The sequence below is a fragment of the Papilio machaon genome, chromosome 4 (genome assembly GCF_912999745.1).
Source record: "Papilio machaon chromosome 4, ilPapMach1.1, whole genome shotgun sequence".
In the NCBI taxonomy this organism is placed as follows: domain Eukaryota; kingdom Metazoa; phylum Arthropoda; class Insecta; order Lepidoptera; family Papilionidae; genus Papilio; species Papilio machaon.
Window position 1 is genome coordinate 5,977,489 of NC_059989.1, and position 20,903 is coordinate 5,998,391.

At 32.3% G+C, this 20,903-nt stretch overlaps 6 protein-coding genes across 9 annotated transcripts; 3 read left to right on the top strand and 3 right to left on the bottom strand.

Annotated features, from left to right (window-relative positions):
- Positions 1-103: 103 nt before the first annotated feature.
- LOC106720248 lies at positions 104-2,119 on the bottom strand. The gene is made up of 4 exons (XM_014514843.2): positions 1,809-2,119; positions 1,047-1,181; positions 579-725; positions 104-383 (listed from the first exon to the last, which is right to left on the bottom strand). Exons 1-4 carry the CDS (start codon positions 1,991-1,993, stop codon positions 176-178), a joined length of 675 nt encoding a protein of 224 aa, XP_014370329.2. The 5' UTR covers positions 1,994-2,119; the 3' UTR covers positions 104-175.
- Positions 2,120-3,724: 1,605 nt separating this feature from the next.
- On the top strand, positions 3,725-5,548 carry LOC106720193. The gene has a single exon (XM_014514777.2). It carries the CDS (start codon positions 3,986-3,988, stop codon positions 5,438-5,440), a length of 1,455 nt encoding a protein of 484 aa, XP_014370263.2. The 5' UTR covers positions 3,725-3,985; the 3' UTR covers positions 5,441-5,548.
- A 1,205-nt stretch (positions 5,549-6,753) lies between these two features.
- LOC106720245 (G-protein coupled receptor 143) lies at positions 6,754-9,348 on the top strand. Of its 4 annotated transcripts, XM_014514838.2 has the most exons (8): positions 6,771-6,828; positions 6,945-7,146; positions 7,219-7,330; positions 7,613-7,707; positions 7,778-7,956; positions 8,288-8,447; positions 8,802-8,969; positions 9,038-9,347. In XM_014514838.2, the coding sequence occupies exons 2-8, from the start codon at positions 6,994-6,996 to the stop codon at positions 9,242-9,244; spliced, it is 1,074 nt and encodes a 357-aa protein (XP_014370324.1). In that variant the 5' UTR covers positions 6,771-6,828; positions 6,945-6,993; the 3' UTR covers positions 9,245-9,347. The 4 variants fall into 4 exon arrangements, with proteins under 4 accessions (XP_045542904.1, XP_014370324.1, XP_014370325.1 ...); XM_045686948.1 differs by having other exon boundaries at positions 6,754-7,146; XM_014514839.2 differs by lacking the exon at positions 6,771-6,828 and having other exon boundaries at positions 7,063-7,132; positions 9,038-9,348.
- A 1,058-nt stretch (positions 9,349-10,406) lies between these two features.
- Positions 10,407-12,554, bottom strand: LOC106720200 (A-kinase anchor protein 10, mitochondrial). Its single transcript, XM_014514785.2, has 3 exons — positions 12,307-12,554; positions 12,127-12,231; positions 10,407-12,054 (listed from the first exon to the last, which is right to left on the bottom strand). Exons 1-3 carry the CDS (start codon positions 12,329-12,331, stop codon positions 10,583-10,585), a joined length of 1,602 nt encoding a protein of 533 aa, XP_014370271.2. The 5' UTR covers positions 12,332-12,554; the 3' UTR covers positions 10,407-10,582.
- A 1,778-nt stretch (positions 12,555-14,332) lies between these two features.
- On the top strand, positions 14,333-16,796 carry LOC106720403. Its single transcript, XM_014515096.2, has 3 exons — positions 14,333-14,719; positions 15,838-16,211; positions 16,612-16,796. The coding sequence occupies exons 1-3, from the start codon at positions 14,558-14,560 to the stop codon at positions 16,685-16,687; spliced, it is 612 nt and encodes a 203-aa protein (XP_014370582.2). The 5' UTR covers positions 14,333-14,557; the 3' UTR covers positions 16,688-16,796.
- Positions 16,797-17,134: 338 nt separating this feature from the next.
- On the bottom strand, positions 17,135-18,458 carry LOC106720401 (malectin-B). Its single transcript, XM_014515095.2, has one exon. It carries the CDS (start codon positions 18,254-18,256, stop codon positions 17,465-17,467), a length of 792 nt encoding a protein of 263 aa, XP_014370581.1. The 5' UTR covers positions 18,257-18,458; the 3' UTR covers positions 17,135-17,464.
- Positions 18,459-20,903: the final 2,445 nt, after the last annotated feature.

Genomic DNA, 20,903 nt, shown 5'->3' on the forward strand with positions numbered 1-20,903 from the left:
AGAAAGGATTTAAAAATAATGGATGAGAACTTATACCAGATCTCCAACTTGCTTTTTTTAATATAAATTGGAATGCAACGTATCAAAACAGTAATTTTTGTTGAATGATATTTATTTAAGTATGTATTAATATTTTGTATCAGATATAATTTCGATGATAGTATCCCAGTAGATTTTAATCAAAAATTGGCCGACAAATTCCGAATATGTCGGGCCTGTATCCAGCAGGACATTGATTAGGAACCGCTATTATGTTTCTGCTCACATTTGCTTCATCCAGCAATTGAAGTATTTCCTCGGCATCCAAATCCAGCTGTCGCTTTTGGCGATATAATAATTCTGATTTGATGCTTTCAATTATTTTCTCCACAATCTTGCTTTCACTGAAAGAAAATTTTACAATGCTCAGTTCCATAGGTTCATTATTGTTTTAATTTGATTGTATCGTAGTCAATAATCTAATGGATGTGTGATTTTTCTGTTATCGTTGATTTATTACAAGTGTAAGATAAACGATTTGTCGGACTCAGTGTAATTACATTTAATGATAGTGTTCATTTGTTCATAATTACTCTTACTTATATTGTTCAAGGGCTAGCGGCGTCGGTCTGGTCGGTGCAAACATCCAAACGTCACGGCATACGCCATTGATCAACTGTTGACCTGGAGGACAGTTCGTTGGGACCGTGATCATATTAAGGGGAGCATTTTCCATATGCAGTAACCTGTTGATATGAAAGAAATTATTAACTAATTATTGTATAAAATGTTAATATTAATTTTAGTACCAATTTCTGTATATGTGTACCCAGACCATATATACTAATACTATACATACTATACATATATACTAATGTCACTAACAAGATTGTGGCGCTAGGTTAAAAGTAATTAATTTCTTATTATCTTCCATTGTTTTCGTCGTTTTGTCTCAATGATAAGTCCATTATCAATTTTGCTACTGCATTTTCCGTATCAAATCTATGTCGTTAAAGGATTCATTTTGTTTGTTAATATCATATTGCATGTATGGTTTGATGACTTACGAGTCTTCAATATTTGTCGGAATTGGGCTCGTAGGTCTGAATAGCCAGATGTCGCGACAAACGCCGTTAATCAGCTCCTGACCCGGGGGACAGTTCGTGGGCACCGTGATCATGTTCCGTGGCCCATTTTGTTCGCTATATTGTCGATAAGAATTGATGAGTTTTTAAAAGTAAAGCACATAAAACTAATATAAACAAGTATCTAAAGCTTTGGCGCATAAAGAAACTGGTATATACTGGTATTATGTGATAGTGACGGTTGGCATATTTTCTCAATTTGCCCTTTCGTTCAAGAGATGCGGTTACTACTCTACTCTACTCTACCAGCAGTTGTTACTAATTAGGATTTTGAAACTTATATAATTTAACGGTCTCGCTAGACTTACTAAACAGCGTCGACAAGGTTTGCGTAGAAGGAATATCTATTAAAAATTTTAATGGCATTTTGAAGTATGCACTAACCGTGAGTTACCATTGCCATCACACTGGTACAAAAAAGTATTATCATTTTGGTAATGATTTTAGAAAAGACAACAGAGGTAACAATATGTTTGTTCGGGTCTTTCTTCTGTGAAAACTCATAGTATAACATAGCTTTTACCGAGAAAGTTCTCAAGTGATATCACCATGTCAATGATCTATTATCAACGTTTCTCATAATATTATATGAAAATCGCTCAAAGCAAATTGTTTCGCCATCATTTTGATAATGTTTCAATATTTTACGCAGTTTTAAATATCTTTACAAATATAGCAACTTACTTTTCAACTTCCATTGGCATTTTAAGTATATCATCTTGAGACCAAATATCTCTACACTCTCCGTTGATGAGTTGTTGACCTTTTGGACAGTTTGTTGGTACTGTCACCATATTCCATGGTGTTTTATCTTTAGGCCTTCCACTTGTCGCAGTTACAATAGCTAAGAATACTATGTATTTTATCATATCCAATGATTTTTTCGGCTATCACAATAATTAGAAACGTCAGCAAATGTTGCTTATAGGTTATTGAGTACTTCTGATATTCCAGTGCTGTTTATATCAAGTAGATAATTCAATTACATATCAGATAGGGTATCTGGTAAGTGTATATAATGACAAAAGACATCGGTCTTAAGTAGGATTAAACTAAATAATTTCTATTGTGATTTTTAGATTTTTGGCATGTAATTTAAAATGTACTGAACTGTACTGTACTCTCGATGTTAACTCACATAATTTTTAACTCGCAATAAAAATAATAACACTTTCTAGCAATACATGTTGGTTTCAGTAGCATTTTCATATTTACGGGTTATAATTTTCCGCAACTCTGTAAGTGGTGCGTATTTTGCGTGGCAGGGTATGGTTCATTCTCGCCATTCTAGTTCCTCCCTTTTCTCTTGAATATATTACGTCTCTTACCTTTTAAAGACTAATGATTATGCCCTTATTATTACGATACAAACTGAGGACATAGTTGTTTCATTTTTTTATATTACAAGGTGGCAAACGAGCAAGCGGCCACGTGAATTCGCCGAAATGGCGAAGCGACCGCTGCCATAGACATTCGCAATTGCAGATGCGTTGCCTACCCTCAATCGACGAAGTAATTATTTCACGTTGACTTCAAACCAAATAGCTCAGTCCGTTGGATGGTAGTCATATTGCAAACGGTTTATCGGCAGACAACTGGCTACGTGCAATGGACGTATACTTAATTTTGTATTATATCGAAATATATATATATAATAGGAATCTCTATCTTAACGTTTGACTCTGCGCATATTTTCCCAGGCGCAAATAAAGTTATATGGGTATAAAGGACAACAGAACCAATTTTCCAATTGGTCAGTCAATTGTTAACAAATTGATTAAATGGTCTTAAGTCATCATGAGTCAGTTGAATTTTAAACTCTTTCGTCCCGGAGAATAAGATATAAACATATGGCATGGTATTGAGAGAGTTGAATAGCATTGTTTGTGTCATCCAGGATCAAATTATACTTCCTTTGAGATGAGGAATCATCTGCTCAAGTGTTAGTTTAAACCCAACCATTGTTTAATTTTGTTTTTTTTTTTGTTGATTTTTTCTTTTCACCTGTTGAAATCTAGTTAAAGGTAACTTAAAACATAGATATAATAAAACTAGTTATTATATTTGGACATAACCAAGGAGCGTGTTGTGAATTCGGTATTAACAAAATGTTTTTTTTTCATAACGAAAACACTTGTTTACGCTATTCAAATAATCTTAAAAGACACTGCATATAAAAAATCGCTTATTTATTAATACACCACTGCACAATGTCATGTGCGTCACTCTTGTTTGCATAAAGATTAAATATAGGTAGGTACATAAAATATATTTAAAATAGTTACAATTTTGTCGCCATTGAATTCGTTTATATTATAAAGTTAACTTAAATCGCCTACGGCTTCTTTCCTTGCATTTATTTTCCAATTATCCATAATAAGCAATCCTTAGAAATATTTTCTATTTATACTGTAATAGCCATAAATATAAATCTTACCTTAATTTGCTATATTTTTAAATGCATTACAGTTACAGAATGAAGACAGTATGTGCTTAGTTAGGTAATTAGTTAGATGCATAGGAAGCAATATACATTTCCGTTTAGTTGCATTTGCGCTTTTTAACACCGTATGCGGATTATTCAACATCGTGGTAGGGAGTTTTATTGATTCAACAGTAGTGTTTGTTTGTGTCCGTCTCACTCACAGCTTGCCGCGCTCGCTACGTGCTACGTGCCCCCCTATTACATCGTTTGTAATACCAGGGTGGGCGATCGATCATTAAGCACTATTCTAACAATTGGACGTTCTAGAAGCATATTGTGTTTAGCGCTCGCTGTGCCAGCAGCATTCATTTGTTTGTGATATTTATACTCGGCTTCATATTTCGTATTGTGTGTGTGCGTAAAGAAATTTACGAAAATGAACAAGATTATTATTTTGATGTTATTGTTGATATCTGCAACGATTAATATCGACGCTAGGAAAATGTCTTCTCGAGGTCGGAGTTCGTCGAAAAGCACTTCGAGCAGATCGAGGTCAAACACACATCCTTCACCGACTTCTCTGAGTTACCCTCAACCTTCAGTGGCTAAGCCTTCTTTATTCGGTTGGCAAGAATCACGAACAGCTCAGAAGCCGTCTAATAAACAAAGCCACTCTTATCCGTCAAGTCATACGGGACTTTCGGGGAGTACTGCACCTAAACAACCACCCCCTTATCATGAAAGTATACAAAGAAGTAACGCACCCGCTCCTGTTTTACAAACACCGCATAGAGGCCCGACGCAGTCACAAGGAACGAACCAAAATGGGCACTCATATCCCACTTCAAATGGATTATCAGGTAACTCAAAAACCGGTGGGTTATCTGGTACTGGTGCTGGTGCAAGCTACCCTCAGCAACAAAGTGTTGGCGGTGCTTCTGGAATTGGATACCCGCAGCATGGGACAGGCTATTCTGGGTCTAATGTAGCACCACCTCCTTACAGTCCAGCAAATATTAATCGACCATATAATGCTGGCAATCAAGCAAACAATTATGGAAACGGATATCAACATCCACAAGGGCCACCCCCTCCTTATTCTAGTTTCCCACAAAGTTATGGTGGACTAGGTGGTCATGGATATAATCCGGGCTATGGTCAACAAATGCCTGGTTACTTTGGTAACTATGTAAGTAATGGAAAAGGTTTCGGTGGCATGAGTAGAACTGGTTCTGCACTCACGGGCGTTGGAATTGCGGGAGCCGGTGTCGGTACTATACTAACTGGTTTGGCGTTATGGAATCTAGCTAGATCAACTGGTCATCACCATCATACTGTTATTTACGACAACAGAGGTCAACCAGTAGCTGTGGCTCCTGGTAACAGTACGGAGCCCATAGTAGATCCCATATTGGGTGATTTAGTAAACTGTACACTTACGATAAGTAACGATAACGTCACAGAAGTTTTAGCCATTCCTTGCGCAATAGCTACTTCATTTACACCAGACGCCGATGTAAAAGATGCTGACTTAAATAATAATACCAGTGACAACACAAAATGTACTGTCACTGTGGTAACCAAAACTGGCAGAGAATTCATGACTACTATACCCTGTTCTATATTACTAAGTACCGCCGCAAGCAATAATGTGACCGAACCACCCATACAAGCCAATAGTACGGAGGTTGATGCTGGAACATTGAAACCTTTAGGAAATATTGTTATAAATCAATCAGAAGCTCTTACAATCAACTCAACAGTTGAATATAATGCTACCTTAAATTGTACCCCGGAACTTGGAGAAATCAGGGATCCTATTAATCCATGTCTTAGTGCGACAAATAATTTAACTGTAATTCCGCTTTCTACAACTGAAAAATTAAAATAAATAAGTCCTTAATTGTGTTAAGATTCCAATACAAATTCATAGAATCTCTGTTGAAAGTGCTTTAACTTTATAGTCTTATTTTGCTCACCAACTACAAAATGTATTGTCTTTCATATTTCAGTTTTAATTGCATAACGGATCGTAGTAAAAATTAAAAGTTTTTAATATATTTGGTTTTATTTCAAAGGATGGATGTACTTGTCAAAATTTTAAATTAATAATTGTTTTCGTTTTTTACCTTTCATACATATGTGATATATCAAAAGCTGAAATTTTTTGAAATTTTGCACATTAATGTATTGCTAAAATTATTTCTACAAAAAAATGAAGTTAACTGTTATAAAAGTTAATGATTCTTCAAATTAGAAATTTGTTAACTTTCAACGTTTCATGATACCTACAAAAATATTTTTTGTGGAAATTGTGTGGAAAGTCTGCAATAAAATCAAATTATAACAAGGGTAGATAACTTTTTTGTTCATTCCTGATTCATTGTTTCGGGAAGCGGTGCTGAGGATTCGAACTATAGACCGACAAGAAAGGCTATCTGTTGGCCTAGCACGAATATTTGTGACAATCGCCATCGTAGTTACGATAAAAATTTACGTAAGGTACACCAATAATCTCATACTAATTTTGACATAATTGACGATAACGAAGGCACTTGTGGCAAATATTCGTGTTAGGTTAGGAAAAAGAAAAAAGAAAAAACGACAGAAAAAGAATAAACTGTCAGTAACATCAACATGCTTTCAATTTCAACTAAGCTGTAGAACAAGCTTCCAGGTCAACAAATTAGCAGCAAATTCTACGGCTTTACAAAAAACTATAGAAACTAATTGATTTATTAGAATTTCACTTTTTAATGTGTTAAGGCTGTGAAAACGATTCAAAAATAGCCTTTAAATGAATTTTAAAGTAAAAATAGTCATTGGTTAATAATTTGTAACGCGAATAATGAAATTTATGTAAAATATCATAGATTTATGTTAGATACACATACAAAAGGTGAGAATTTTATAAAATAAAGAAGGACAATTTGCAAACATTTCAATAATGTTACAGACATTAAAACGGAGCCATTTAGCCAATGTTGATTTATTTTGCGTTTAATAAGGCCGAGTTAAAATCCAAACAACAACCATTCATGTGTAGAGAAAAGTGGATACAAGGTATAAATAACTGTGAACTGGCAATATTACCTTTTGTTGTCATTTGTTTGTCTTTATCCAATTTATGTTACGTCTATGTCTTTAAAATAATTCAAAATATTTACATGTTGTTACAATGATTTAATTTAATTTGTTGACATAGGTGTTTGATATTTAAATAATGTGACAAAAAATACTTTATTATAACATAATGTGCTAGTAGTATATTTTGTTCATGTAATTATATTAGTTTCTCAATCTTAATAAACATTGTACTACCAAAATTGGTTATTTTTCTAAACCAGTTTTTATTATTAAGGTCAATCATATCAAAGATACCCAAAATTTCATAGCAGGAACACTGTGTGGTTTACAAACAAAGCTGTTAAATACAAAATAGCAATGTCTGATCCTACTATTCAAACTTTCTGCTGTCATCATACTGGCAGTAAAGAAGACTTGGCAATTAGAATTATGGATGAATTTAACACGGAATCTTATAATATTGTGTGCTTAGTTTCTTCTACGATAGGTATATTAGGTTCGATTTATCAGGTGATTTCAATAGTTGCTCTATATATCTTTATTACATGGCATAAATAGTGATTTTATAAACATTTATTTTAGATTTTTCCTTGTAAACTATCAAGTCATTCAGATGGGTTTGGAAACATGACAACATCCCGAGCAAGAAATATCATAATTTGGCTAGCTGTTGCAGATTTAATGGCATCTTTGGGTAATTTTTTTTTCATTAATCATCATCATCATCTCCCTGGCCTTATCCCACTTACGTAGGGTCGGCACACAAGGTTTTATGAACCTTAAAGTTTTGGCTAAGTTTTTACGGCCGGCCGCCTGCTTGCTTAAGGTTGCTTTTATTCTATTTAATATATTAAAATATGTAGTTTTTTGTCAGCTACATCTATTTTGTATGGTTTGAATACTGCTTTGTGGCAAAACCATTTTCATTGCAATTTTTAAGCTCACATTATTTTGAGATATTTAATTTTAATTTCAGGAGTTCTTGTGCGCTCATCACTTTGGTTAAGATACAAAAGTATTATGCCTTTACCTGATGATGAAATAAGTGTCTTATTCTGCAGCATAACTTCTGTAAGATATAAATTTCTATCTAATAAAGTCTACAACATGTAAATATTTCAAGGATTATTTTGTTTCATAGGCATGGACTCAATATTTTTATACAGCTACTTGGTTTTGGACTCTATTTTATGCTATAGACACTTTGAGAACAATCAAAGGTCGTGATTCTCATCCAACACTTTATCATTCTATTGCTTGGGGTATTCCTGCCGCTACTACTGGTATTGGTTTATCTATACTCTACATTCCTAATGCAACGTAAGTATTATCTTTAAAGTGTTCATCATGAGACATAATGTTAACTCTGTAATACAAGTGATAGAGCCTTATATGTTCAATTCATATTAGGAGTTATTGCACAGGTAATATTCTAAGGAATATATAATATTGTTTTTATTTATTATCTTATTTCCTATAAACAAAATAAGTAATATCCATATAATAAGAAGCACAGAAATACTGGTTACTTTGTTTATATTTATTTTTTGATTTGTATGCCCTTAGTAAAAGTATTTTTGAAATTATAAATTTTTTAAATTTAACATCAAAGTTATTGGACTAAATACAAATTATCAATATAATATTTCAGATGCCATAATTTAAAAACAGTAACAAGTGCTTTCTTAAGAATTCTACCAAATTACTTTGCAACTTATATTCCAATAGCAATGGTCATGATTGTTAATCCTGTGCTATACATATTGGCTGGAAAAGAAGTAGAGATGACTGTAGCACTACCACTTGCTCAGGTATTTATAGACCATAATACCAAACACACACACATGAAACATGCTATTAATTGTCAATTATTATCTAGGGAATTCTCATAAATATATTTATAATATTTTATAAATCTTACTAATATTATAAATGTGAACGTTTAGATAGATGGATGAATGTTTGTTATAAGTTATCTCCAGTACAGCTGCATGGATCTCAATGAAATTTGGTATAGATGTAGAACACATAGGCTACTAACTACTAATTAAGATTTTTTTTTAATTCGCGCGGACGGAGTTGCGGGCGACAGCTAGTACAATATAATATGTATTATCTCTATAGTAATATATATGTATCAATGCAATGCTAATATTTTATTCCAGTTTACTAGCAAAGAGCGAAGGGTTGTTGATACACTAAAATTGAAGTTTTTTCTTATCAATGCTGTATTTTATGTGTGCTGGTTACCTAATCTTGTGAATGGCGTAATGATATGGACAATGTGGTTCAACATGCCTGTAAAAATTATCATCTCTATTTGGTACATAATGGTAAGCAAATTTATTGATGAACTCTTGTATTTAAATGTTAAAGTATTTATAAAAACTTTATTCTACAGGCTTTGATGAATCCAATGCAAGCATTACTTAATGCTTTAGTTTACAGAAGGTGGAATACAAATGGTAAAAAATATAGACCAACATTTTCATCCATACATAAAGAATTAAATTTGCCTGATGAACTATCACCCCTTTTGGGTTCAGAACCTCCTCGAATGCAACTGTCGCCTTTACCTCCTGGTATTAATAATTATGCTACAATGTAAAGAAGTGATTAAGACTTGGAAGTCTCATATATATAAGAGTTTCTTAAGACTGTGTTTTTGATATATTTACAATTTTATTTTAATAATAATAATAATGTGATGAATATGACTTAGTGACTTTTAGCAAATAACAATATTAAATTATGCAAAACCGATGTGTAGCATTTATAATATGCTAATACATTGTATTTATGATAATGGGTGAATAATAATTTTTATTTGCATTCTACCATTTTATGATGCATAATTTAATAGTCTATATATTTGTGTGGGTATTTCTCATAAATATATTAAGACAATATACAAGGAAAATAATTTTACCACTTTTAACATCTCAGTTATCATTCATGTCTAATATATTAATATAAATCTCAACTTTCATACCAACTAAGTTATGGCAGTAAGTTCCTTCACAGTGATGTATGTTACCAGTGCTTTTAATCAAGTAATTTTGTTTATACACCATTTTATTGTATTATAGAGTTTAGATTGGTATAGTGCAATAAATTTATTTAGTCCAGTGGGCAAAAGTTATACTAAGAAATCCTCTTGTTCCTTCTCAAGTGTTTTCTAAGTATCATTTTATGTCATTTTTTCTGAAGGAATCAACAACAATTACATGAGAGATCCTCAAACTATTTTGTATAAGTGACCCCCTGTTCCAAAATGAACCATTTCCACAGACCCCCATGGCCAAATTATCTACTTTTAAAACCCCTTTGGGAATCCCTGCATTACACTGTCACTCTAACTGGGCCACCTAAGTTTGTAGCACTATATTGTTGTTTTTGTTAAAAATATGTTGTATGGTTTTATCACATTTTTTATATTGTTATTAAAAATAGCATAAGAAAAAGCTTTTGACATAATAAAAATAATCTAATAAATAAAACTTGTATTATTTTATACCAGTATTGCTCATTGCATTCCTATACATTTATGATTACCATGGTTTCCATCTATTATATTTTAGTGAGTGTTAAATTTTTAATCGATTGAGTATAACTCAATTTATCGATTATCTTAATTATAAATTCATTAATCTTTATATAATCAAACAAGCAATCATATGTTTTCTGTATATTTAATTCACTAAGAAAACTTCATTGGTAATTATACTATATCTATTCTAGCTATAACTACAGAAAATGTGTTGGTCAAATGTAGAAGTTATTATATGGTACTTTTTAATGATAGTGTCACATGGCTTTAAAAATAAATTCACTTTTATTATAAACCAGTACATTCGAGAAAATCACTTAATAATTGAGTATTTAATACATAATTTTATATACAATTTACAAAGACATATTTAATTAAAACAAGTCTATATCACATTTAGACATCATGGTCATTTTCAGGTGGTGCCATTGTTAGATCTGTAATATCCTTAACTATCATATGTGCAACTTGCCATGCCATTTCTTCTTCGACTCCTGAATTGGTTGGTACAAAACGACTTACCATTTTTTTTAACACTGATTTGTGTTTTTTATCTGGATCTGGTTCAAATTTAGATTCAAATCTACCGAGACTGTTAATTCTTCCAAGAATTAATCCATCATGTTTTTTCCTTTGCCACAATGAATCAGCATTATACAGTTGGTTTGAATCTATGGTCATATCAGGTACAGAGTGATTACGTTTTTTCTTGTAAAAAGGGTCACCCATTGCAAGAAGAGTATTTTGAGTACTTATGCTAAATTCACTACTGCAGTCTGAATGAGATTTAAATTTTGAATTCCATAAATTATCAACAGAATTGATCATTTCCGAAAGATAATTGTAATATACCTCGGACCCAAGAAATAGTTTTGCATAATTGGTTAATGTTTTAAATATGATTTTGTAAGGTAAATCAAAGCATGTGGGTAGTGGGCCACCTTCTCTGCATATATCACTTTCAATTTGTAATCTTATTTCTGTTGGGAAGCCAATGGGATTTGTTGCTTGGAGTGAAAAATATTTGTCATAAAGCACGATTGCATCTCCTTGTGCCTGCTCAGCATTGGAAGAATTATTATTAATTAGATTCTCTCTGAAATGCATAACTGCCATTATGAACTCCAAGAATATAGAGCATGTTTCTTGTTCTAAATATTCCGTAAAATAAAATAATATTGTCTCATTATACAATATATCTTGTAGGTTAATTGAACCAGCAGTCAATATATCTATTTGCGCCTTAATATAATAAGGACTGATCAAAAAATCATCAATATAAGAATTTTGTATTATTAAGAACAATGTGTCCTGTACTGGCTTAAAACAGTCTTTCTTAATCATTCCTCCTGGTTGACATATGTTAGATATTACACATTTCCTAACATTCTCAGGAAGATCTATTTTATGTGGGGCTTCAAGTGCTATATATCTTTTAAACAATTTAACAGCTTCTTGCGTTACATTAATAAATTTTCCACATGTTATACATGTTTCCAATGTATTTTCAGATTCATAACAATAACTAAGTGAATTCTTACTTATTTCAGATTTATATTGGCTTAAATTACTAGTACTTTTTGATAAACTAACTGTCTGTGACATCATATCTTTATAATCATTTGGAAGTTTGTTGCATTCACATTGACAACTATTCATTTTCTCAATATTATTTTCAAGCAGCGTTTCTTTGAGTCCTTTATGGATATTGGTTTCAAATTTATCCAATTCTAACCAACAATTAATCAATTCGAGTTTTCCTATTGCTTCCATAAAGGAAATAAAATGTTTAATGGATTTTTTTTCTATCAGTATGTCATGTATATTCAAAGATAATTTCGATTTTTTCTCGAATACATTTGCTAAATCTGTAATTGGACGATATCACATTTAGTAATGGTGAAATAATAATATGTTACTTACAGTTTTGTAAACGTTACCTTCTACATTAACCCCTATTTCTAAATTTATAGGAGTTTTGAGCTGCACATTATTTGTATCATTTAGTTCCGGAGGTCGCACAGGGCATCCAGTTTTACCTTTTGCTGAAAATACATAAATTGATTGTACTTAGCGTTCACGTCAAACTTTAATTAAAATAACAATGTTATTTGCCTTACCAGCGCTTTTCCAGAACTTAATCATTTTTAATCTTACAAGTCTACGATTATTCGAGAGCTATAAGTAAGAGAAGAAATGAGACATGTTAGTTTTCGCAACAGCTTCGATAAACGTAAACAATAACAAAATGGATACGGTTTTATTTTGTAAATATGAAATCCAGAATTACCAGCTACTGCTATTATTCAATTTTAGACAGTGACAGATGACAGATAAATTCCGTTCCGAAAGGATTGGAATTATTTTGCTGTCATTCATAAAGAATCGCAAATTTCATCGCCCAACTTAAAAAAAATCATTTAATTTTTTGTCGTAATTATTTAAGTGTTGTAATTTAAATTTTAGGCGTATGTTCAGTTCAGATGATCGCACATTGGCTTGTTTCGTTTCGTGTTTCAGTGTGGAATAACTTATGATTTCAAGTCTTAGGTTCGCCGCATCTGAATCTCTTGACGACCTTATTCAATATTTTTATTTTTATAATAAGGTAGCAAACGAGGAAACGGCCTGAACTCGCCGAAATTGACCCGAAATCGCTGCCCATTGACATCCACAATTGCAAATGCGTTGCCTACATTTAATCGACGGAGTAGGGGTATCACAGAAAGGGGTTACTTCGCCTTCCTATGTGACCCTTACTTTGACAGAGTCATCCACTTCCTTTCTTTATAAGCAAAGTATGGGATGGGAAAAAGTTCTAAAATTACGTCTCTGGCATGCAAACTCATCAAACGAAGCTCGGAATTATTTCCACTTTACGCCTGGTATGTAGTGGTATTGCATCGTGCGAGCCGGCCCATACGTGCAACAGATATTGTTGTTAGTGACATCTACTACTGTTAAAATTCTTTGATGTTTTATATGAAATCACGAAATTAATTTTCGACTTCTATCGTAATTGCAGACATTTCATACAAAAACAAAACTAGCGAGGTAACATTTCATACGTTTGGAAATAGGACCTATCGTCACGTTTGTGTTATGCTCTGTTATGTTGTGTTGCTTATGTTATATATCTCCGTTAATCTCAAGTCCTCAAGAGAGGTGGAAGTGTTTCTTTCTGCCACCCTGAAAATTTGTGAAGAAATGAGTGAACATCATATTTTATTTTAAAAGATATGACCTGTCTGCCTGTATAAACATGGCTTTGGTTTGTCTAATTAAATCTGTTGAAACTATCATAAGATTTTCTGTAGTGGTTAGATAAAAGTATCCTCAATATTTAAATAAAAAAACATGTTTCTACGCCGATAGTCTCAAGTCTGTTACAAAACACTGTGACACCTTTTTAAGTCAAAACATCTTATCTTACTAATATTATAACTGCGAAAGTTTAGTTGGATGGATGTTTGTTAGATGGTATCTGCAGAACGGCTTAACGGATCTCGGTGAAATTTAGTATAGATGTAGAACATAGTGTGAAAGAACAAAAAAGCTACTGATATTTTTATTTAAATTCCGCGCGAATGCAGTTGTTGGCTACAGGTAGTGTATCAATAATAAGAAGACTATAGTAGAGACAGTTGCTATTACCTTTTATTTATTTCGAAGTTTTGAAATTATCATGTTCCGAAGTATCTATTCTATCATATAATTTTATAAATCAGTTCGTTTCGATTTAATGCTTATTATGTCTTTATTGACATGCAAATAACTGTACCGTATCTTTATCGTGCACAAACGGTACAGCTGTAACATAAATTTAAAAATAAGCCGGCTATTTTAGCAAGTATTTGTTTTAAGTTATCATAAGGTTTTACTATTCTTTTAAATATGGCTCCAAAGTATTTCGACCATAAAATAACGTAGAGACTAAATTTTACTAAGGCAGAAAATAGTTATCAAGTAAATTGATTTTTCCGAGTCTCAGCTAGACTAAGCTCTGTACATTTCTCACTACTAGTATATCAATTCTATATGAAATGAAGAATATGTTGGTTAACATTTACTATTTATTTAAAAATTAAGGACTAACAGAAAAGAAGAGGTTTATTTGTGAATATGTAAAGTAAAAAACCATTGGCGATCCTTACGCAACTCGGGGACGCAATGTACTAACGGAGGCTATCGACCTTCCCACTGTTACTTGAAATAACTGTTAAGTTGTTGGAAATACTTGGTATCTTGAATAGCGCAGGGCGTCCGCGCGGCCGCCACGGCCAGTCAGCTTCATTCGCCAGACTCGATTACAACGAACATCAACCCGTTACATTCCCGCTAATTCGTCACCACTAAAATTTTTACATAAAAATGAGTGCTAAATTTACATTTCTCATTTACTACTTTTTAACGGTTTGTCATGTTAAATCAATTTCATACGATCAGCGGCAAACGGGTGAATTTAATGTTCAAGTTGATGTTAAAGATGTGCAAATTATCGCTCTTATGAAAGGTGGCAAAGAGGAGTATGTGGTGAGTTCTCACAATAATTATCATGCTATTTTATAAATTATTTAAAACTTATATTTCAATATTTTAACATCCTCAAATCTCAAGATTATAAAAGACAGAAAAATATATAAGTAGTTAATTTAAATTATTAAACAAGTGTAATAATAAAATATTTAAATGTATGTAATAAATGCATAATTAAATTCAAGTTTAATGTAATTTCAGTAGTAAATTACGTCTTTGATGCTTAGACATGTTTTATCGGCGTGCTTAGTGTTGGTTTCATGGTTTCCTGGAACTGATTAATAAATGATTCTGGCGGTGGCAGTAAATGATCCGACTATAGCTTTAGAGGGGCATTTCAGGTGTTAGCGGCCGCATGCTGTAATCGTTTTCACTAGTCGATAGCACTCCTAGCGGGGTGCGGGAGATTTAATATGCATGCCTTAGGGTCAGCATGCGAGAACAGAGGTTGATGAAGTGATAGTTTTGTTTGATAAAGCCAAGGTATACTTTGGCTTTATCGTATATTTCAAAAGAAGAGATCGCAGATGGTATATGTATATCTCACATCGATAAAAAAAAGTAAACGCTGTTCATACATAGTAGTATATTGGAAATTAATATGAAATAGCAATTTGATTTTCAGTTTGATTCGCTGGCGAGACATGTGTTAAATACTCCCTGTAAAAAGGCTAAGGAAAACTCCGTAATTCTCCTAATTAATATGAATGTAATTAGATAACGATAGTCATTGAACTGCAGCCTTTAAACCTACGAATATAAGCTTTAATTTTTTCGGTTCTTAGGTACATACGAGTGGGACTACGACTCTTTAATATATTGATGAAATAACATAAAAATGAATAGCGATCGCTATCGCATTGTCTACATCTGTAGAGGAAAAAGTTTTGTTTTAGAACTTAAAATTTTAGTCAGCGTCTCGTTAGTTTTTTATTTATACCGTTGGAATTATACAGCTTTAAAAAAGATAGCATCTACAAAATTATACGAACTAATTAATTCAGTAGATTATTTCTAACAGTATAAATTAAAATTCCGTATCTCGAGATTACCATTTGTAAAAACTACAGATAACTCTCTATCTATTCTAAAGTAATAAGCCCTCATTATTACAGGACTACGACTACGCCTATGATTATTCAGAGATGACAATAAAACCGCAAAATCGAACGACGCCGAAACCAACGACAACCAACGGTACAAGTGCGAAAACAGATTCAATACGAGATAAAACTACAACAGCTTCAACGGTGCTCGTCGAGCGCACGACTTCGCCGCCCAACATCTCGGAGACATACAACACAACACTTGCGGATGTAACAACAGTAAAAAGTACAGTTGAGATTAGCAATGTAACAGAAAGTGCGGCGACAACGGATAAAAAGAACGTGACTACAACATCCGAATCTACAATTACTGGCTGTAAGAAGGGATTCGTTTTGAACCAAAAAGGGGAATGTGAATTGAAACTACAAGGAACAGGAAATGCGTAAGTTGTGACACTGGACTTAGACATTTTGATACATATGGTATATTTTTATTAAATAGATTTAGTCTGGTGGTCGCAGTTGAGTAAATTCTGCATCTTCATACCAATATTTATGTCTGATTCATATGCTTTTCCAATGATACTATTTTATTTATTACTATATGTTTATTTTAAATAGACAAAATCAATTATAGACAAGTCAAGACAGACATTACGAATCTTGGAATGTTGTTTATTTCACTGCAAAACTGGGCAGATAGACCAATTAGATTTGATCTTTGAAATATAAATATTAAACAAATTTAAAACTTGTAAAGCATAGTTTATTTATGTATTTTCAGGCTATCATAAGAACTACGTTTAAAACGTAATTTTTGTTAAAGTAAAATTATATTTGCAGGTTGCTTAAGCTTGTAAAACTTTCACAAAAGCTAAAGTTAAGAAGAGAAAACAAAAGCAAGACAGAAGATGATTAACAGAAGATGCCACAGATAATGAAATCCATCCGATAGTTTAAAGATCAAAAGATTGAAGTAAATATTAATTATTGTCCAAGACTGCTAATAAATTTGTAATTTTTATCCATTTTTTCCTTTCATTATAAGATTTCTTTCATAGAATGGTATTGTGCATAATAAGTAAGGTAATGAGTATAAAATTTCAGCATGGGACTGTTTAATAACATATTTGTGTGCAATTACAATTTTGTGCATCAATAAATGTTTGAAATTAGTATTTGGTGTGGGACGGGCACTAGTAAACATTCACATTGAAGTTATTTTGTACTATTTGGTGTGTAATTACAATATTTTGTAGCTAAAATATTTTGCAAACATTTTGAAATAGCTAAACACAATAATGATTGAACACATACAAAAATAGTATTGCTGGTGACTATCATGTCAGGGAAAATACATTGCAATGTCATTTGGTAAATTTAAGTATATCAATAAAATAATCTATTTCAGCTTGTTGAATTGACTGTATAAATTGAAGTTAATAAATTCCATAGTTTTTTTTAACCCTCTAGACTGCGGTGTGCTAGGTACTGAAATTAAAGATACTTTTCACAACCTACTGCAAAATAATAAAATTTGTATATTGAGTAGTAGAATTGTGGGCAATAATGAATATGAAAAACAAAAATTGTTAAGTACTAATAACAGTAGGCACCAGCAATGAGAGTGCAGATGAGGGTTGATTGAGCTAAAGAACAATACACACACACAATATTCACTCTCTTTGACAAACAATTATAATTTACATAGACAAAACAACAAGGGAATAAAAGCAGCCATGGTTATGAATACTGGTATTAAAACAGATGTTTCCATTGCATATGGGTCAGGTTGTTTGGGACCACTGGCTCTCCGTGACTTTGAACTTGTCTCCTCAACTTCTTCTTTTATCTCTTCAATGTCATTTTCCGGCCACTCTAAAGGAGGAAGTTTTGGGACCTCATCTAACCTCCCTCTCATAACATAAAGTGCATTGATTTTTGGATTATCCCGGTAACCCTTAATAAATTCTACTTTTATTTTACCTCCTCTTATATCCGATTCTTCTTCATTATAGTACAGTTTTCCATTTCGAATGGTATATGGTATGTATTCATCATGTGCCACACCACGTCCCACTTTGTCAAATATGTCCAAGTCAGCTACAATCGTATGGTCTCCATTTAACACCACATCAAATACTTTCATGTTAGGCGCGTTGAAGTACACCTCACTAAATTTTAAGACTAAAACGTAATCACCATCTGCCTTTGCCGGTATATCATACCCGAAAGTACTGTGATGATACCTTTCAGTTTGGTATAGTATTTCATCTTTCGGGTTTACTCTACGGATCATTACGAGCTGTTTTCCATAATCAGAAGCAGTGCCAACTCTTCCTTGTAATGGATCTTTTTCGTAATAAATACCGTGAATATCTGTATGGGCTGGCCCACCGGCATTTATAGCGTAAATTATTTCACCTAGGCCTGTGGCTCTTTTTAGTAAAAATAGGTAAATTATACCTAATATTAACATTCGCGTCATCGTTTTACGTTCACTACTTCTTAACTGTTATAAATGGCACTTTATTAACTATTTGTCCACTCATATATCGCACTTTACCAGCTTCAATAACCGGTAAGCCATTGATGCTATTTTCGTTTTTATCTACAAATAGAAAGTACAATAAATGTAATGGGACTTCGATTCGAACACAAACGTGTAAAAAAAGCTAAACGATTTGTAATTTCGTTTTTTTTTTTTTTTTTTAATTTATTAAGGCATTGGATATCAGTGTCCTTTAGCCTGTCTTGAAATTACAAATGTGAACATCGAAATAAAAGAATAACATAAAATATAACTAGCTTAACACTAAATATTCTTAATAGTTCTAGAAATAAATTTGAACAGTGGTTTGAATAACATAGGAATCCTTAACATTGTACTCAATTCGTTCGGCAGTTTGATATTATTATGGTCACAGACATACATCACTTCAGCTGCTAATAATAAGCGTTGAAATTTAAAATTATGACATTTAAAGAAAATGTGATCTAGGTCGCCAAGTCTATAATTACAATATTCACATGATGGATTTGGTTTAAGTTTGAGTCTAAATAAATGCGATGGAGTACGACAATGTCCAAATCTTAATCTATTGATTGTGGTTATAAAGTTTCTATTTTCTGCATATGGATGTTTATAATACCACGGTGAAAGCGGCGGGGAGTCTTGAATTTCAGTGTACCACTTTCCTTTTTCTCTGCTGTTAAGCTTCCAACAATTGTGCCACAATATTCTTAGGTCGCTTTTTAACTTTTCTCGGAAGTCCGTGAAAGGAATTTTTAGTTCTGTATGATCCTCATCATATGTTCCTCGAGCAGCTCTATCTGCGACCTCATTTCCTAGAATACCGCAATGAGAAGGTACCCATTTAAATTTAACAATTTTGCCTTTACTTTTAAGGTCTAATAGTATTTTCTTAATATCAAATAAAATATAATTTGAGCTATATTTAATATACATATTCTCTAAAGCTGATAAACAACTTAGACTATCAGAAACAATTAAAAATTCTAAACTATTTACATTCTGCGCATGTAACAATGCTTTATAAATTGCATAACATTCAGCTGTATAAATACTACATAATGGATGTAATTTAAAGCATTTGGTTTGTTTTAACTGAGGATCATAATAAGCTGAAGCTACATTATTTGTATCCTTTGACCCATCAGTATACAATTTATAAGCATTATTTATTAGTGGATCATTTACAGAATCCAAAAATTCATATTTATTACTAATTCTATCTGTACTGATTATGGCATTTAAATCATGGGTTAAACATTTGTAATCTATGCTATAAATCGGTAAAATACTAGAGGTATGTATATTTTTACAAATAGTTTTTAGATTTAATACTATATACAACAATTCTGGGAAGTTATGTTCACATACAAATTGTGCAGCATCAATATTATTAACTTTACTTAGCAAACTCTGAGGGAGTTCTTCATGAGGTAAAATCCTATTCAGTACAAATGTATTGCCAGTAGCCAACAATTTTAGACTAAAGTTATTAGCAATTTGCAATCGCCGTAATTTTAGAGGTATTATGCCACTTTCAGCTTCCATTGCATTTATTGGAGTTGAGCACATTGCTCCTGTTATAATTCTCAGTGCTTTATTTTGAATGATATCTAGCTTCCTAAGGTGACTTACATTAGCATTCATGTATGCCAATGAACTGTAGTCAAAATGACTTCTAACAATACTCTTGTACAACATTGTCAGAGTTTTTGGATCGGATCCCCAGTGAACACCTGCTAAAGAACGTAAAATATTAAGCCCCTTTGAAGCGTTTTTAATTATATAATTGATGTGATTCTCGAAATTCAACTTCGTATCTAAACATATTCCCAGGAATTTCTTATTGGTTAACCATATCAATGGCTTATTATTATACAATAGGGGAATTAACTCTTCTGCGTTAGTTGCTTTTTTTCCAAAGATCATCGCTCCACTTTTATTAACATTAATTTCCAATTTTAGTTTGTTATAAAAATCATAAATTTGGTTTAAGCCATTGTTAAGATTATTTACCGCATTACTTACGTTTTTATTTACAGTATATACAACAATATCATCAGCAAATAACAAACATTTAACTGAAGGATCAGTTAAATATTTGTTGATTTGGGAAGTATACAAATTATACAATAGAGGGGAAATTGTTGCGCCTTGCATTGTTCCTTTATAAACAGATCTAGGTCCATGTAATGTATTATTAAATTTTATGTACATTTGTCGCTCATATAAAAAATTGAATATCCATTTACAGACTTTTCCTGGCACACCAACATCATTAAGAATTTCTATTAAGATGGAAGGATTTACATTATCAAATGCTCCAGTAACATCCAGAAAGGCACAGATTGTATAAGAATGACTATGAAATGATTGTTTAATGTCTGAAATAAGAGATGTAAAGCTTTCTGCAGCATTTCTGCCTCGTCGGAAACCAAACTGTTGTTCAGGTAAGATATTATTTTTTTCACTATAATAATCCAATCTCAGTTTTAACATACATTCAAATAATTTACCTACACAAGATGACAGTGATATAGGTCTGTAAGAGTTACAGTCGCCTTCAGGTTTATCTGGTTTAATTATTGGAATAACACATTGT

Excerpts from the sequence above, each read along its gene's own strand:
- LOC106720248 (XM_014514843.2), bottom strand. The coding sequence starts at position 1,993 with ATGATAAAATACATAGTATTCTTAGCTATTGTAACTGCGACAAGTGGA. Across the intron at positions 1,182-1,808 it reads ATGCCAATGGAAGTTGAAAA|CGAACAAAATGGGCCACGGA; the intron begins GTAAGTTGCTAT and ends TCGACAATATAG. Across the intron at positions 384-578 it reads CTAGCCCTTGAACAATATAA|TGAAAGCAAGATTGTGGAGA; the intron begins GTAAGAGTAATT and ends ATTTTCTTTCAG.
- LOC106720403 (XM_014515096.2), top strand. The coding sequence starts at position 14,558 with ATGAGTGCTAAATTTACATTTCTCATTTACTACTTTTTAACGGTTTGT. Across the intron at positions 14,720-15,837 it reads GTGGCAAAGAGGAGTATGTG|GACTACGACTACGCCTATGA; the intron begins GTGAGTTCTCAC and ends TCATTATTACAG. Across the intron at positions 16,212-16,611 it reads CTACAAGGAACAGGAAATGC|GTTGCTTAAGCTTGTAAAAC; the intron begins GTAAGTTGTGAC and ends TTATATTTGCAG.
- LOC106720200 (XM_014514785.2), bottom strand. The coding sequence starts at position 12,331 with ATGATTAAGTTCTGGAAAAGCGCTG. Across the intron at positions 12,232-12,306 it reads TAAGTTCTGGAAAAGCGCTG|CAAAAGGTAAAACTGGATGC; the intron begins GTAAGGCAAATA and ends ATGTATTTTCAG. Across the intron at positions 12,055-12,126 it reads AATAGGGGTTAATGTAGAAG|ATTTAGCAAATGTATTCGAG; the intron begins GTAACGTTTACA and ends GTCCAATTACAG.
- LOC106720245 (XM_045686948.1), top strand. The coding sequence starts at position 6,994 with ATGTCTGATCCTACTATTCAAACTTTCTGCTGTCATCATACTGGCAGT. Across the intron at positions 8,448-8,801 it reads TAGCACTACCACTTGCTCAG|TTTACTAGCAAAGAGCGAAG; the intron begins GTATTTATAGAC and ends ATTTTATTCCAG. Across the intron at positions 8,970-9,037 it reads TCTCTATTTGGTACATAATG|GCTTTGATGAATCCAATGCA; the intron begins GTAAGCAAATTT and ends TTTATTCTACAG.
- LOC106720193 (XM_014514777.2), top strand. The coding sequence starts at position 3,986 with ATGAACAAGATTATTATTTTGATGTTATTGTTGATATCTGCAACGATT.
- LOC106720401 (XM_014515095.2), bottom strand. The coding sequence starts at position 18,256 with ATGACGCGAATGTTAATATTAGGTATAATTTACCTATTTTTACTAAAA.